The sequence below is a fragment of the Amblyraja radiata genome, chromosome 14 (assembly GCF_010909765.2).
Source record: "Amblyraja radiata isolate CabotCenter1 chromosome 14, sAmbRad1.1.pri, whole genome shotgun sequence".
NCBI classification, from domain to species: domain Eukaryota; kingdom Metazoa; phylum Chordata; class Chondrichthyes; order Rajiformes; family Rajidae; genus Amblyraja; species Amblyraja radiata.
Window position 1 is genome coordinate 1,979,380 of NC_045969.1, and position 15,558 is coordinate 1,994,937.

A 15,558-nucleotide genomic window follows, 5' to 3' on the forward strand; every position below is an offset into this window, starting at 1 on the left:
AGAAACAAATTTGAAAACACATTTTCCAAAGTAATTTTCCATGGCATTAATTTGTTTAATGTGTTGAACTTAAACTGCAGATAAAAGCAACTACAAGCAGCTGCTGGGAGCCCTGGACTACTCCTTCCTCTGTGCCTATGCTGTTGGGATGTACGCCAGGTAAGGTGTCAGCGCCGCAGCAGGATTCTACAAGTGTAACGGCAACTCTCAGCTTCCCTGGCCCCAGTCTATCTCCCCACGGATATAGTTCGGCTGGCATAAGGTCATAAATGATAGGAACTGAATTAGGCCATTTGGCCCATCGTCTACTCCACCATTCAATCATGGCTAATCCATCCCCCCCCCTCCTAACCCCATTCTCCTGCCTTCTCCCCTTGACTCTTCACGCCCGTACTAATCAAGAATCTATCTATCTCTGCCTTAAAAATATCCATTGATTTGGCCTCCACAGCCATCTGGGCCAATGAATTCCAGATTCACCACCCCCTGACTGAAGAAATTCCTCCTCATCTTCCTAAAGGAATGTCCTTTAATTCTGAGGCAGTGACCGCTGGTCCTAGACTCTCCCACTAGTGGAAACATCCTCTCCACATCCACTCTATCTAAGCCGTTCACTATTTGGGTCACTGTTGGGTGGCTTGATTGCAGAGACGGTCTACACCAGTCTGTAACCAGGTTGGCAGTGAGGTCAGGGGAAGAAGTGTTCCGACCCGAATCGTCACCCATCCATATTACTCCAGAGATGCTGCCTGACCAGCTGAGTTACTCCAGCACTTCGTGTCCTTTAGGGGAAGAACACAGTTGGATGATGAAGATTTTTTTTTAAATAGCGTTGAAACAGGCCCTTCGGCCCATTGAGCCCGTGCCGACCAACAATCACCCGCACACTAGTTCTATCCCACACATGAGGGACAATTTACAGAAGCCAATTAACCTGCAAACCCGCACGTCTTTGGAATGCGCGAGAAACCAGAGCACCTGGAGAAAACCCACGCGGTCACAGGGAGAACGTACAAACTCCGTACAGTAAGCACCCATAGTCAGGATCGAACGAGGGTCTCTGGTTCTATGTGGCAGCAAGTCTATCAGTTACAACACCGTGCCTCACCTAATATCAAGTTATATTCCTAATTTCCGATCTCACCCCAGTCTATAGGGTGATTTCACGAAAGGTCACTGAAGCGTAAATCCCCACTCACGTGACCGAAAATTTTAACTGGGGGACAAGCGTCACTTCCGGTACATGTTAGTGAATGGGAAAACACGCACTTTCACACCCGTTAAAAACATCGAAAACGGCCCGGTTTTGAGCTGCAATTTACTGTGCCAGTCGGCGTGACCGTGAGGAACAGCTACCTAAATTTACAGTCCAAAAAAAAGATAGAAACTAAGGTAAATTCAAGAGGGAGCTGAAGGTGTAAAAACGGCGGAAGTTGATTGCGGACATTTGCCGTGGAGATTTAAAGATCCAAAATATCGGGAATTATCGCATTTGCTCGCTGCATTTCATCAAAAGTGGCATTATTGGCTTTGTTATTTTTATTAATTTGTTAGATGAAAAGTATTAAAAGTTAAAAACCCGTCAGTAAAATTGCAAAATCGCCTATGGTTCTCGGGTGGATTTTAACATGCAAAATGAACACGCTTCTGAAGCTCCATTTACCATTTAAATAATCGTAAACTTGCATCTCAGTAAAATAGATTTCCAAACGCATTGAGAGTTTACGATTATTTAAATGGTAAATGGAGCTTCAGAAGCGTTTTCATTTTGCATGTTAAAACCCACCCGGGAACCATGGGCGATTTTGCAATTTTACTGACGGGTTTCTAACTTTTAATACTTTTCATCTAATAAATGAATAAAAATAACAGTCAATAATGCCACTTTTGATGAAATGCAGCGAGCAAATGCGATAATTCCCGATATTTTGGATCTTTAAATCTCCACGATTTTCGGTCACGTGAGTGGGGATTTACGCTCCAGTGACCTTTCGTGAAATCACCCTATTGATGTTTGTGAAATTGTTGCGTCTTGCAATGACTGTCCGACTGAAGGGTTTGTGATGAGGTACTGTGTCCTCCTCATGTCCTCCGCAGCACTGCCACCTCCCTTGAGCGTTAGTGACATGTTTTCTTTCACCTGCAGTGGAATAATCGGTGAGCGTTTATCTATTCGCTTGTACCTCACGTTTGGGATGCTGAGCAGTGGCTTATTCACCGCTCTGTTTGGAATGGGATACTTCTACAACATTCACAACTTGCGGTACTATATATTTATTCAGGTGAGTGGATTAAGTCTTCAGTTTAGAGACACAGCACGGAAACAGGCCCTTCGGCCCGCGCCGACCTGCGATCACACCCCGCACACTTCACACTATCCTACACACACTGGGGACAATTTACAATTATACCAAGCCAATTAACCTGTAAACCTGTACGTCTTCTCTGAACTGTGCAGAAAAAAAGGAACTGTAGATGCCGGTTCACGGAAAAAAAAGACACAAAGTACCGGAGTAACTCAGCGGGTCAGACGGCATCTCTAGAGAACATGGATAGACAGGTCTTCAGTCTGAAGAAGGGTACCGACACAAAACGTCACCAAACAATGCTCTCCAGGGGATGCTGCACGGCTCACTGGGTTGCCCCAGCACGCGATGTCTTTCTCTACGCTATTTCCAGCTAAACAACATCCTCAGTAGATAAAAATGCTGGAGAAACTCAGCGGGTGCAGCAGCATCTATGGAGCGAAGGAAATAGGCAACGTTTCGGGCCGAAACCCTTCTTCAGACTGATGGAGGTCTTCAGTAATTCTTCAGTCTGATGAAGGGTTTCGGCCCGAAACGTTGCCTATTTCCTTCGCTCCATAGATGCTGCCTCACCCGCTGAGTTTCTCCAGTATTTTTGTCTACCTTCGATTTTCCAGCATCTGCAGTTCGTTCTTGAACATTTTAACAACATCCTTCCCATCAGGGTGTGTGACCTTTCTCATCTGGTTTTACTGACGGCAAATTGGGTAAGAGATCAAACTCATTGCAGCGGTCCCTGGCCGTGACAGAGAGGGGGCATGAGGTGCTCCAATCGTTGCGTTATCCCCTCCAGACGACCCACTCACCTCCTCTCCCTTTCGTGTGGCCCACCAGGTCAGGATCAAAACCGGGTCTACCTGCTGCACCACTGAACAACATCAGAGTCATTCCTAGATCAGAGTGTCTTGCTGAATCTGATCTTTGGACATTCCACTGAGTCACAAGTTGCGTTCAGTTCTGGGTACAAAGTTATAGGAAAGATGTGAAGTTGGAAGGGGTTACGAGGATGTTGCCAGAACTTTGAGGGTCTGAGCGTTAGGGGGAGGTTGCACAGGCTGTGTCTCTATTCCTTGGAGAGCAGGAGGATAAGGGGTGATCTTATAGAGGTGTACAAAATCATGAGAGGAATAAATCGGGTAGATACACAGAGTCTCTTGCCCAGGGTAGGTGAATCGAGGACAAGAGGACATAGGTTTAAGGTGAAGGGGAAAAGATTTTATAGGAATCTGAGGGGTAACCTTTTCACACAAAGGGTTGTGGGTGTATGGAAAAAGCTGCTGAGGTAGTTGAGGCTGGGACTATTGCAACGTTTAAGAAACATTTAGACAGGTACATGGATAGGACAGGTTTGGAGGGATATGGGCCAAACGCAGGCAGGTGGGATGAGTGTAGATGGGGCATGTTGGTCAGTGTGAGCAAGTTGGGCCGAAGGGCCTGTTTCCACACTGGCTCACTCTGTGACTAAGTGGCAATAATAAACCTACACTAACGTCTTGTATGACTGCGACACAACACCCCCACTTCTATACTCCATACTCACGGGCTTGTTTCCACGCTGTGTCACTCTAAAGGAGGGAGAAGAACAATGGAGGACCCGGCATGTGGGGGGAGCGCCGTGAGAGAGGGTGGGAATGGGGACCTGGCGTGGCGTGGTGGGGAGGGGGGGGGGAGGAGAACAAAAGGAGGAGCCGGCGTGCTTTGTCCGCTATTTGTGTACATTGGGTACGCAGAAAATAATCTCACTGTGCCAAGTCACATTAGGCAGTAAGTGATTCCATTGTAAGTGGGGACATACATTATGTGGTACATTCCTTCTCTCCAGAGATGCTGCTGAGTTAAGGGGCTGTCCCACTTTCACGACCTAATTCACAACCTCTGCCGAGTTTGCCCTTGACTCGTACTCGCAGCATGGTCGTCACGAGGCCGTAGCAGGTCGTGAAGCTAGTTGTAGGTACTCGTGGCATCACGTAGGTTGCGGCCGTTTTTTCAACATGATGAAAAATGTCCACGAGTAAAAAAGGTCGTGAATTAGGCCATGAAAGTGGGACAGGCCCTTAACTGTGTCTATTTTGGATGTAAAGCAGCCTCGGCAGCTCCTTCCCACACACATGTACATTGGTGGTGCTGATGATAACCTTGTGCCCGCAGGTTGCCAATGGTTTAGTGCAGACGACCGGCTGGCCCAGTGTCGTGACCTGCATCAGCAACTGGTTCGGGAAGGGAAGGTAGGGCACCACCTGACCATAACGCCTCGGATAACATCTTCTGTACATCGGCCAGACCAAGCGCAGGCTCGGCCATCGTTTCGCTGAACCTCCGCTCAGTCCGCCTAAACCGACCCGATCTCCCGGTTGCTCAGCACTTCAATTCCCCCTCTCATTCCCACACTAACATTCCTGTCCTGGGCCTCCTCCATTGTCAGAGTGAGGCCCAGCGCAAATTGGAGGAACAGCACCTCATAGAAACATAGAAAATAGTGCAGGAGGAGGCCATTCGGCACTTCGAGCCAGCACCGCCATTCATTGTGATCATGGCTGATCGTCCCCAATCAATAACCCGTGCCTGCCTTCTCCCATATCCCTTGATTCCACTAGCCCAGGGGTGAGGAACCTTTTCATGTTGGAATGCCGCATTAAGTTAGCTGTAATCTAATAAGGCCGCATCCAAGAAACCTCAATTAGATATACCTCAAAATGTACATTATTTTGTTAAAATAGCCCTCATGACTTACTAATGTTTTAATTGTGGCCGTCAGTCGGGGAGGATTATTTAGTTGAATCTTCTTTTACGCTTTGGTATTTTAAATATGTTCATTTTAAGATTAAAATAAAAATAATAAAAGACCAACAAAAACATATTAATAAAAATAAAAGGATTTGGGTTCATTCAAAAGGCTGCACTTAATGGCCTAGAAGGCCGCATGCAGCCTTAAAGCCGCAGGTTCCCCACTCCTGCACAAGCCCCTACAGCTCTATCTAACTCTCTCTTAAATCCATCCAGTGACTTGGCCTCCACTGCCCTCTGTGGCAGGGAATTCCATAAATTCACAACTCGCTGGGTGAAAACTTTTTGGCCTCCCCTTTATTCTAAGACTGTGGCCCCTGGTTCTGGACTCGCCCAACATTGGGAACATTTTTACCGCATCTAGCTTGTCCTGTCCTTTTATAATTTTTTGCTTGGGTAGTTTACACCCCAGCAGTATGAACATTGACTTCTCTAACTTCAAGTAGCCATTGCTTCCCCTCTCTCCATCCCCTCCCCTTCCCAGTTCTCCCACCAGTCTTACTGTCTCCGACTACATTCTATCTCTTTACTGCCCACTTCCCTGTCGTCACCCATTCCTTCTTTCCAGCAAGAATTTCATTGTCCTATCTTGACGCTGCCTGAGTTGCTCCAGCATTTTGTGTCGACCGTTGATCACGCCCCAGACTTGTTTGTGCCGATGGTAGACAAAAATGCTGGAGAAACTCAGCGGGTGAGGCAGCATCTATGGAGTGAAGGAAATAGGCGACGTTTCGGGCCGAGACCCGTCACCTATTCCTTCGCTCCTTAGATGCTGCCTCACGAAACATCACCTATTCCTTCGCTCCATGGATGCTGCCTCACCCGCTGAGTTTCTCCAGCATTTTTTGTCCACCTTCGATTTTTCCAGCATCTGCAGTTCCTTGTTAAACATTGTTTGTGCTGGAGTGTTGCTTGATGGCATTGTTGTGAACTGCAACCTGTGTGTGTTTCCTGTGCTGGTGACAGGAGAGGCTTGATCATGGGGATCTGGAACTCGCACACGTCCGTGGGGAACATCCTGGGCTCCCTGATCGCTGGCCGCTGGGTCTCCAGCTGCTGGGGCTTGTCCTTCCTGGTGCCGGGCATCATCGTCGCCACAATGGGACTCGTTTGCTTCCTCTTCCTGATTGAGCGTGAGTACTTGTCACACATCAAGGGGTGGGAAATTAAACGGCACCGTGGTGCAGCTGGTAGAGCTGCTTTTTAGTTCACTTTAGTTTAGAGATACAGCGCGGAAACAGGACCGTTCAATCCCGACTAGGGGTGCTGTCTGTACAGAGTTTGTACGTTCTCCCCGTGACCTGCGTGGGTTTTCTCCGAGATCTTCGGTTTCCTCCCACTCGCTAGAATTTAGAAGACTGAGGGGGGATCTTATAGAAACTTACAAAATTCTTAAGGGGTTGGACAGGCTAGATGCAGGAAGATTGTTCCCGATGTTGGGGAAGTCCAGAACAAGGGGTCACAGTTTAAGGATAAGGGGGAAATCTTTTAGGACCGAGATGAGAATAACATTTTTCACACAGAGAGTGGTGAATCTCTGGAATTCTCTGCCACAGAAGGTAGTTGAGGCCAGTTCATTGGCTATATTTAAGAAGGAGTTAGATGTGGCCCTTGTGCCTAAAGGGATCAGGGGGTATGGAGAGAAGGCAGGTACAGGATACTGAGTTGGATGATCAGCCATGATCATATTGAATGGTGGTGCAGGCTCGAAGGGCTGAATGGCCTACTCCTGCACCTATTTTCTATGTTTCTATTCCAAAGACGAACACGTTTTTAGGTTCATTGGCTTGGGTTTATATACTTGGTAAATTGTCCTGAGTGTGTGAAAGCTTGTATTAATGTATTAACGGGGATCGCTGGTCGGTGCGGAGTCGGTGGGCTCTGTATCTCCACAACTAAAACTAAACACTTCTACCCACATAAACCAGCATCTGCAGTTACTTCCGACACATTCCAATAAGGAGGTGTGGCAGTAATCGCCAGCTCCCTCTACACTGTCCCGTCACCCACTCCAAAAAAAAACGGGGACTCTGGAGGCCGTCCGTGAACGCTGGTCACCGCGGGAGATCGAATGTATTGTTGATAAAAATGTTAATATTTTAATATGATAACTTTGTAAAATGCCAATATAGGCGTTCTTTGATCGTGTTACTACTTTGTATTTTTGTTTTGTTCTGAATAAAAGCATTTTGTATGAAAAAAAAATGGCTGGGACCACACGGGTTACATATTGACTAAAGCCAGCGGTGATATTTATACTTCCTTTATTGGCTGAGTAGAGGTATGAATGTTTATGCCACTAAACCCACGTCTTTACATTTACTCTTTAGATCCGCACGATGTGAAGTGTGGTGTGACTCGGGCGCGGGTGAGTACTTCCTGAATATTGACGCGAGAATCCTGAATAAAACAGCCTTGTTGCTTTGGTCCCTGAGCAAACTCCAGCCTAGCTGGAGGGACGGTGACTTGCTGAACGTAGAATAAAACCGCCCTTGATTTTTGCACAAACTTCCTGGGACCTGCATTCTGTAATTTTCCAAATCCCGTCTGTAAGTGCAGAATGTGGATGTTGCAGCATGTGACCACCCCTGAGAGAATGCAACAAAAATGCACTGGTGCAGGACACAGAGTGCTGGAGTAACTCAGCGGGTCAGGCAGCATCTGTGGAGAACATGGACAGACAACACTTTGGGTTGGGACCCCTCCGTCAGACGGTGGAGGGGGGGGGGGGGGGGGGGTAAGGGAGTTGTTAGAGGGTACCTAGAATTATAAATTTGATCCAGTGCATGCGGCTCGGTTGTCTGGTTGAGTAATAGACAATAGGTGCAGGAGTAGGCCATTCGGCCCTTCGAGCCAGCACCGCCATTCAATGTGATCATGGCTGATCATCCCCAATCAGTACCCCGTTCCTGCCTTCTCCCCATATCCCCTGACTCCGCTATCTTTAAGAGCCCTATCTAGCTCTCTCTTGAAAGCATCTAGAGAACCTGCCTCCACCGCCCTCTGAGGCAGAGATCTTATTTGTTTCAATAAGATATCCTCTCATCCTTCTAAACTCCAGAGTTTATGAACGCACTACTGGAGGAGAGGCAATATCTTGGAGGGTTGATGTGCTGGAGGCACTGATAGAGAGAGGAGAGGAGGGTGAAGGTGGTTACCAAGAGTTACAATGGGATCAAGGTTAACTGGGCTGGTGAATGACAAAACACAGAGTGCCGGAGGAACTCAGCGGGTCAGGTAATATCTGTGGAGGGAAATAGCCAGATGAGATTTTGGGCCAAGACCCTCTTCAGAGTAATTGGAGAAGGAGGGAGAAAGCGGGAAAGCTCGTAGGAAGGTTTGGTTTAATTAATTTTATTGTAATGTGTACCTGTCAAGGCACAGTGAAAAGCTTTTGTTGCGTTCTAGCCAGCCAGCGGAAGACAACACATGACAACACATGATTACAATCCAGCTTCCACTGTACAGAAGCATGATAAAAGGTGGAGGTGGAACAATGCCTAGGCCAGTTTTTAGTTTAGAGATACAGTATGGAACAGGCCCTTCGGCCCATCAATCACTCATTCACACTAGTTCTATGTTATCCAACTCTGCACACTAGGGTCAATTTACAGAGGCCAATTAACTAATCCTGACCTGCAGTGCTGTTCATGTGGAGTTTGCACGTTCTGCCTGTGAATTTTCCCCAGGTTCCGCTATTTCTGTGCACCAAGGCAAATTCCTTGTATGTGAATACTTGGCCAATAAACGTATTTACTTTCTTTGCACAGTCACGGTGGCTCAGCGGTAGAGTTAACATAGACAATAGGTGCAGGAGTAGGCCATTCGGCCCTTCGAGCCTGCACCGCCATTCAATGTGATCATGGCTGATCATCCAACTCAGTATCCTGTACCTGTCTTCTCTCCATACCCCCTGATCCCTTTAGCCACAAGGGCCACATCTAACTCCCTCTTTAATATAGCCAATGAACTGGCCTCAACTACCTTCTGTGGCAGAGAATTCCAGAGATTCACCACTCTCTGTGTGAAAAATGTTTTTCTCATCTCGGTCCTAAAAGATTTCCCCCTTATCCTTAAACTGTGACCCCTTGTTCTGGACTTCCCCAACATCGGGAACAATCTTCCTGCATCTAGCCTGTCCAACCCCTTAAGAATTTTGTAAGTTTCTATAAGATCCCCCCTCAATCTTCTAAATTCTAACGAGTACAAGCCGAGTCTATCCAGCCTTTCTTCATATGAAAGTCCGACATCCCAGGAATCACTGGTGAACCTTCTCTATACTCCCTCTATGGCAAGAATGCCTTTCCTCAGATTAGGAGACCAAAACTGTACGCAATACTCCAGGTGTGGTCTCACCAAGACCCTGTACAACTGCAGTAGAACCTCCCTGCTCCTATACTCAAATCCTTTTGCTATGAATGCTAACATACCATTCGCTTTCTTCACTGCCTGCCGCACCTGCATGCCTACTTTCAATGACTGGTGTACCATGACACCCAGGTCTCGTTGCATCTCCCCTTTCCCTAATCGGCCACCATTCAGATAATAGTCTGCTTTCCTGTTTTTGCCACCAAAGTGGATAACCTCACATTTAGCCACATTATACTGCATCTGCCATGCATTTGCCCACTCACCCAGCCTATCCAAGTCACCTTGCAGCCTCCTAGCATCCTCCTCACAGCTAACACTGCCCCCCACTTGTCATCCGCAAACTTGGAGATGTTGCATTCAATTCCCTCGTCCAAATCATTAATATATTAATAGAGTCGCTGCCTCACAGTGAATGCAGCGCCGGCGACCCGGGTTCGATCCCGACTACGGGCGCTGTCTGTACGGAGTTTGTACGTTCTCCTCGTGAACTGCGTGGGTTTTCTCAGAGATCTTCGTTTTCCTCCCACATTCCAAAGACGTACAGGTTTGTAGGTTAATTGGCTTGGTAAATGTAAAAATTGTCCCTAGTGGGTGTAGGATAATGTTAATATGTGGGGATCGCTGGTCAGCGCGGACCCGGTGGGCCGAAGGGCCTGTTTCTGTGCTGTGTCTCTAAACTAAAAAAAAATCCCAAATTGGCTCCTGCAAATTACCCCCCTTACCGCCAAAGCCATGACTATATTCTGTAACCCCAGTGAGGTGTGAGGGGAAAGACTGATTCGGAACATGAGAGGTAACTTTTTCACTTGGGGTGGTGGGTGTATGGAATGAGCTGCCAGGGAGGTAGTTGAGGCAGGGACTATAACAACATTTAGAATACATTTGGACTGGTGGATGGACAGGAAAGGTTTGGAAGGATATGGGGATATGAGTAAGAATGTGTTACAGGCTGGAGAGAAATAAGAAGAAGAACAAATAGCAGAATGGTAACTAAATAACCCGGTATTTGGTGTTCCTCAAGGTGATCTATCCACGGAGAATTGTCTAACCCTGGCTACTCCCTCTTCTCCCCTCTCCCATCAGGCAAAAGGATGTTTAGGAAGGAGATGAGAAATTTCTTTAGTCAGAGGGCGGTGAATCTGTGGAATCCTTTGCCACAGACGGCTGTGGAGGCCAAGTCAGTTGATATTTTTAAGGCAGAGATAGACAGATTCTTGATTACTACGGGTGTCAGAGTTTGCGGGGAGAAGGCAGGAGAATGGGGTTAGGAGGGAGAGATAGATCAGCCATGATTGAATGGTGGAGTAGACTTGATGGGCCGAATGGCCTAATTCTACTCCTATCACATTATGGAAAGGTATAGAAGTGTGAAAACACACACCTCCAGGTTCAGGGACAGTTTCTTCCCAGCTGTGATCAGGCAACTGAACCATCCTACCACAACCAGAGAGCAGCGCTGAACTACTATCTACCTCTTTGGTGACTCTAGATATAGTGACAGATGTTCATATCGTTTCAAGGATTCCTCCTTTAAGTTTCAGTCACTATGATTGAAGACGGGTTCAGGAGATAATGGAAACGCATTCACGAGCTCTCCACGAAACATTCAATGCTGTCCAAAGATAAATCTTCCAAACACAGTCTCTTAATTAATAGTTTATTTATTGTAGCAGTAAAAACAGGAAGATATTCATCCAAACGTCTTCTTGTTTAAGTACGTTTTGATCTTATTCATAGTTAAACTCGTGCATGGTGGAAAGCTGTGACCTCCCCCCCCCCCCCATGCTTCTTCAAACGAAACTAATACTACTAGGGCGCCTGCGCGAGAATCCCAGCCGCAAACTACGTATAAACCCCACGCACATAATTACAGGTAGATAAAATGTAAAGGTAACTGATTATAGTTATAACATAGTGAGTTAAGCTAAATGGCTACTACACCTCGCACTATCCTTGATCGGACTTTGCTGGCTTTACCTTGCACTAAACGTTATTCCCTTATCATGTATCTGTACACTGTAAATGGTTCGATGTTAATCATGTATTGTCTTTCCGCTGACTGGATAGCACGCAACAAAAGCTTTTCACTGTACCTCGGTACACGTGACAATAAACTCAACGAAAACTGAAACATTTGGATTGTGGTACCAGTAGATATATTAAATGTTTTCCTCCTGTTCACAGAAGCCGTCCAAGTGCACGAACAGATGGGACGCACTTAAACACAGATGCCGTGATGAACAAAGCAAATACGACGCATTTATGGCTAGTGAAGTAAAAGTAAGTGTTCCCTGAAAGTGACGTCGCTTTTTGCACGCTGGCCTTCATTGAGTACAGGCACGGAAATCGCTTTCAAAACATGGAGGGGACACAATTTCTTGGCGCACACGCGAGGCTTCGGCCGTGGCCCCTGTGGACGGTAACATCGGGAGCTGACCTGGTTGGTGACCGACTCCGAACTCCAGCAACAGCAGCTTCGTCCGCCCCGAATCGTGGGGCTTGAATCGGCCCGTTCACGGGGCCTTTAATTTTGATTTTAAGCCGCGCCGGGCGATGAAAGACCCAGCGAATGGGCTGATTCAGCCCTTAGAAAGCTTCTGAAAAAGTCCGGATTACAAAACATGGGGGGTTGGACATGCCCCCCCCCCCCCCCATGTCCCCCCCAGGATTTCCGCCCCCTGATTGAGTATAGAATGTGTAGGAAAGAACTGCAGATGCTGGTTTATGGTTTCAATGTTTTTATTGGAAGCATTTGTACAGAAAACTTGACAATTTCACAGCTTTGTGAACAGCTTCAATTTTAACACTTTCCAAAAAGGACCTTAAATTAAAAAGAGAGAGAAAGAAGGAGAGAGAGAGAGAAAAAAGGAAGAAAAGATGGGAGATCTACACCTATTGTGTATTGTCTATAATCAGTGCCGTTGGACAATTTGCAAACTCTACCAAGATTCGCACGCCAAGGAGTCGGCTCGAGGCCCTTCTTCAGACCGACCAAATGAGGAGACCAAAACTGCACACAATACTCCAGGTGTGGTCTCACCAGAGCCCTGAACAACTGCAGAACGACCCCATTGCTCCCTATACTCAACTCCTCTCGTTATGAAGGCCAACATGCCATTAGCTTTCTTCACTGCCTGCTGAACCTGCATGATTACTTTCACTGACTGATGTACTAGGACACTCGGGTCTCGTTGTACTTCCCCTTTTCCTAACCTGACACCATTGAGATAGATGTCAGTCGACTGTCTATCTGCCTTGATGGAAACACACATTCCCTGTGATGGAACCATCACATGCGATAGACTAGCGACTGATGGTATAAACCAGCATGTGCAGTTCCTTCGTACATAACCTGACGTTCAGAAAAAAAACATTTTGAGTCCGTGGCAATGTTTCTATGCCCCTGATCTCAAAGCCGCTCCTACTGCAAACATGAATGCACATAATTGAACCAAACACTGCCATAAACATTCATCAATGTCAGACATCCAACAGTAAACACGATTTCCCTCGCCAGTACGTACTATAGAGTTTTTATTTTGCAATCTGTCCTCTTCACAGCAGTTTCACCCCCGGATCTCCCAGTTTATTGTGATCTAGTCCCGGTTCCATCAGTGAGCCGTTTGCACTGGGCGCAGAGGCAAGTTTCTTCACGCAAGAAGCTGTAAAACTGTTATTTTTCATTGGATGTTTTCAAGCGAGAGTTGGATTTAGCTTTTGGGGCTAATGGAATCAAGGGATATGGGGAGAAAGCAGGAACGGGGTACTGATTCTGGATGATCAGCCATGATCATATTGAATGGCGGTGCTGGCTCGAAGGGCCGAATGGCCTACTCCTGCACATATTAGCTATGTTTGCGGATCGGACCCGGGTCTCTGGCACAGTGAGGCAGCAACTGTACTTTGTCATAAATGTATTGTTTCTTTACAAACTAATCGTAACTGCTGATAACATGCTGATTTTTAAACTGTAAACAGGATCCAGAGAGGGAGTGTTTTTTGAAGGAGAGTGATGTCGAGGTTTTGGCCGAGTCCAATGGTTTAATGACCAGCCACGTTGTCACCGTCAACAGTGACAGAGGCAACAAGCCGGCCGCCATCAGCTTCCTCGGAGCCTTGAGAATCCCCGTAAGTATCTCCCCATCGGGACCGTGAATTCGCGGATCTTGTAGAAACATTTAGAATTCTTAAGAGATTGGACAGGCTGGATGCAGGAAAAATTGGTTCCCATGTTGGGGGAGTCCAGAACCAGGGGTCACACAGTTTAAGAGTAAGGGGTCGGCCATTTAGGACTGGGATGAGGAAAAACTTTTTCACCCAGAGAGTTATGAATCTGTGGAATTCTCTGCCACAGAAGGCAGTGGAGGCCAATTCACTGGATGTTTTCAAGAGAGAGTTAGATTTAGCTCTTAGCACTAATGGTTCAAGGGATATGGGGAGAAAGCAGGAACGGAGGACTGATTCTGGACGATCAGCCTTGATCATATTGAATGACGGTGCTGGCTCGACGGGCTGAATGGCCTACTCCTGCACCTATTATTCCATGTTCTATGTTTCTATTCAGGGACAGTTTCTTCCCAGCTGTTTTGGGGCAACTGAATCATCCTTCCATAACTAGAGAGTGGTCCTGACCTCCCATCTACCTCATTGGAGACCCTTGGACTATCTTTAATCAGACTTTACTGGACTTTACCTTGCGCTAAACGTTATCCCCTTTATCCTGTATCTGTACACTGTGGACAGCTCGATTGTAAACATGTATAGTCTTTCCGCTGACTGGATAGCACGAAACATAAAAGCTTTTCACTGTACCACAGTATACTAGAGACAATAAACTAAACTCAAGTAACACTCCCCCACCCCTACCCAGATGCATGCACCCCCATAAACAAACCCCCAGCCCCGTACCCTGTTCCTCCGCACAGTCATCTGCCATCCCCGAGTCCCCCATTCCCCTTTTATCTCTCCCACCCCCCCCCCCCCCATCCACCCACCTCGCTACCTCTAGTTTTACATTCCACTCCTCATTATCTGCCACCCTCTCATCTCCTCGTCACCTCCGCCTTTGCCACTTGCCCCACCCATCTGCCTATCACCCCCCCACCTCTATTCATCTATCTCTTGTCAGGCTTTGTTTCTCCTCCACACCCCATTTTCAGCTCCTCCCAGCATGGGGGTGGGGGGTGTGCGAAGAGGTGTGCTTCTTCACACTCCTGTACCTCTTGCCTGATGGGAGAGGGGAGAAGAGGGAGTGACCGGGGCGAGTGTAAGATGGGGCCTCTGTTCCCAGGAAGGTGCTGTAATGCCGGTGCGGTGGCTTGTCTTTTGCAGGGCGTGGTGGAGTTCTCCTTGTGTCTGCTCTTTGCCAAACTCGTCAGCTACACCTTCCTCTTCTGGCTGCCAATGTACCTGGCCAACAAAGGTGAGTGCAGTGTCGCTTGTGATAGCCCACGTGGCTACCAGCTGCCAATGTACCTGGCCAACAAAGGTGAGGGGCAGCGTTGTTCACAGTAGCCCACGTGGCTACCAGCTGGAGATCGGTGGGACTTGGAGAGTCACTGATAGTCACACAGATCAGAAACAGGCCTCACTGCCCAACTCATTCTGGCAGGCAATTTTTAACAAATGTGGTATCTAAATGTCAAATTACTTGTAGTAATTGTAATTTTTTAATTTTTGGTTTAGAGGGTACACTAATACTGCCATTTTTAAAATCGATTACAGATGAAATATTTAGGTATTAAACAATTGTTTTATTTTATTTCCAGAACATATTGATGCCAAAAAAGCTGGAGATCTGTCGACGCTGTTTGACGTGGGTGGAATTATAGGTAGGGTTTAGTTTAGTTTAGAGACAGAGCGTGGAAACAGGCCCTTCGCCCACCGGGTCCGTGCCGACCAGCGAGCACCTGCATATTATCACCCCCACACACACTGGGGACAGTTTTACACGTACACCACGCTAATTAACCTATAAACCTGCACGTCTTTGGAGTGTGGGAGGAAACCGAAGATCTTGGCGAAAACCCACGCAGGTCACGGGGAGAACGTACAAATTCCGTACAGACAGCACCCGTAGTCGGGATCGAAACCGGGT

General features: G+C 47.1%; 1 protein-coding gene across 2 annotated transcripts in view; it reads left to right on the forward strand.

The window, feature by feature from the left end:
* slc37a1 (solute carrier family 37 member 1) overlaps positions 1 to 15,558 on the forward strand; it is a 57,704-nt gene that overhangs the window by 21,408 nt on the left and 20,738 nt on the right. For both annotated transcript variants that reach the window (XM_033032342.1, XM_033032343.1), the window contains exons 5-13: positions 81 to 159; positions 2,147 to 2,282; positions 4,455 to 4,531; positions 6,057 to 6,223; positions 7,421 to 7,458; positions 11,646 to 11,741; positions 13,440 to 13,589; positions 14,793 to 14,883; positions 15,230 to 15,292. In XM_033032342.1, the coding sequence (XP_032888233.1) occupies positions 81 to 159; positions 2,147 to 2,282; positions 4,455 to 4,531; positions 6,057 to 6,223; positions 7,421 to 7,458; positions 11,646 to 11,741; positions 13,440 to 13,589; positions 14,793 to 14,883; positions 15,230 to 15,292 (897 nt within the window). The remainder of the gene's footprint in view (positions 1 to 80; positions 160 to 2,146; positions 2,283 to 4,454; positions 4,532 to 6,056; positions 6,224 to 7,420; positions 7,459 to 11,645; positions 11,742 to 13,439; positions 13,590 to 14,792; positions 14,884 to 15,229; positions 15,293 to 15,558) is intronic.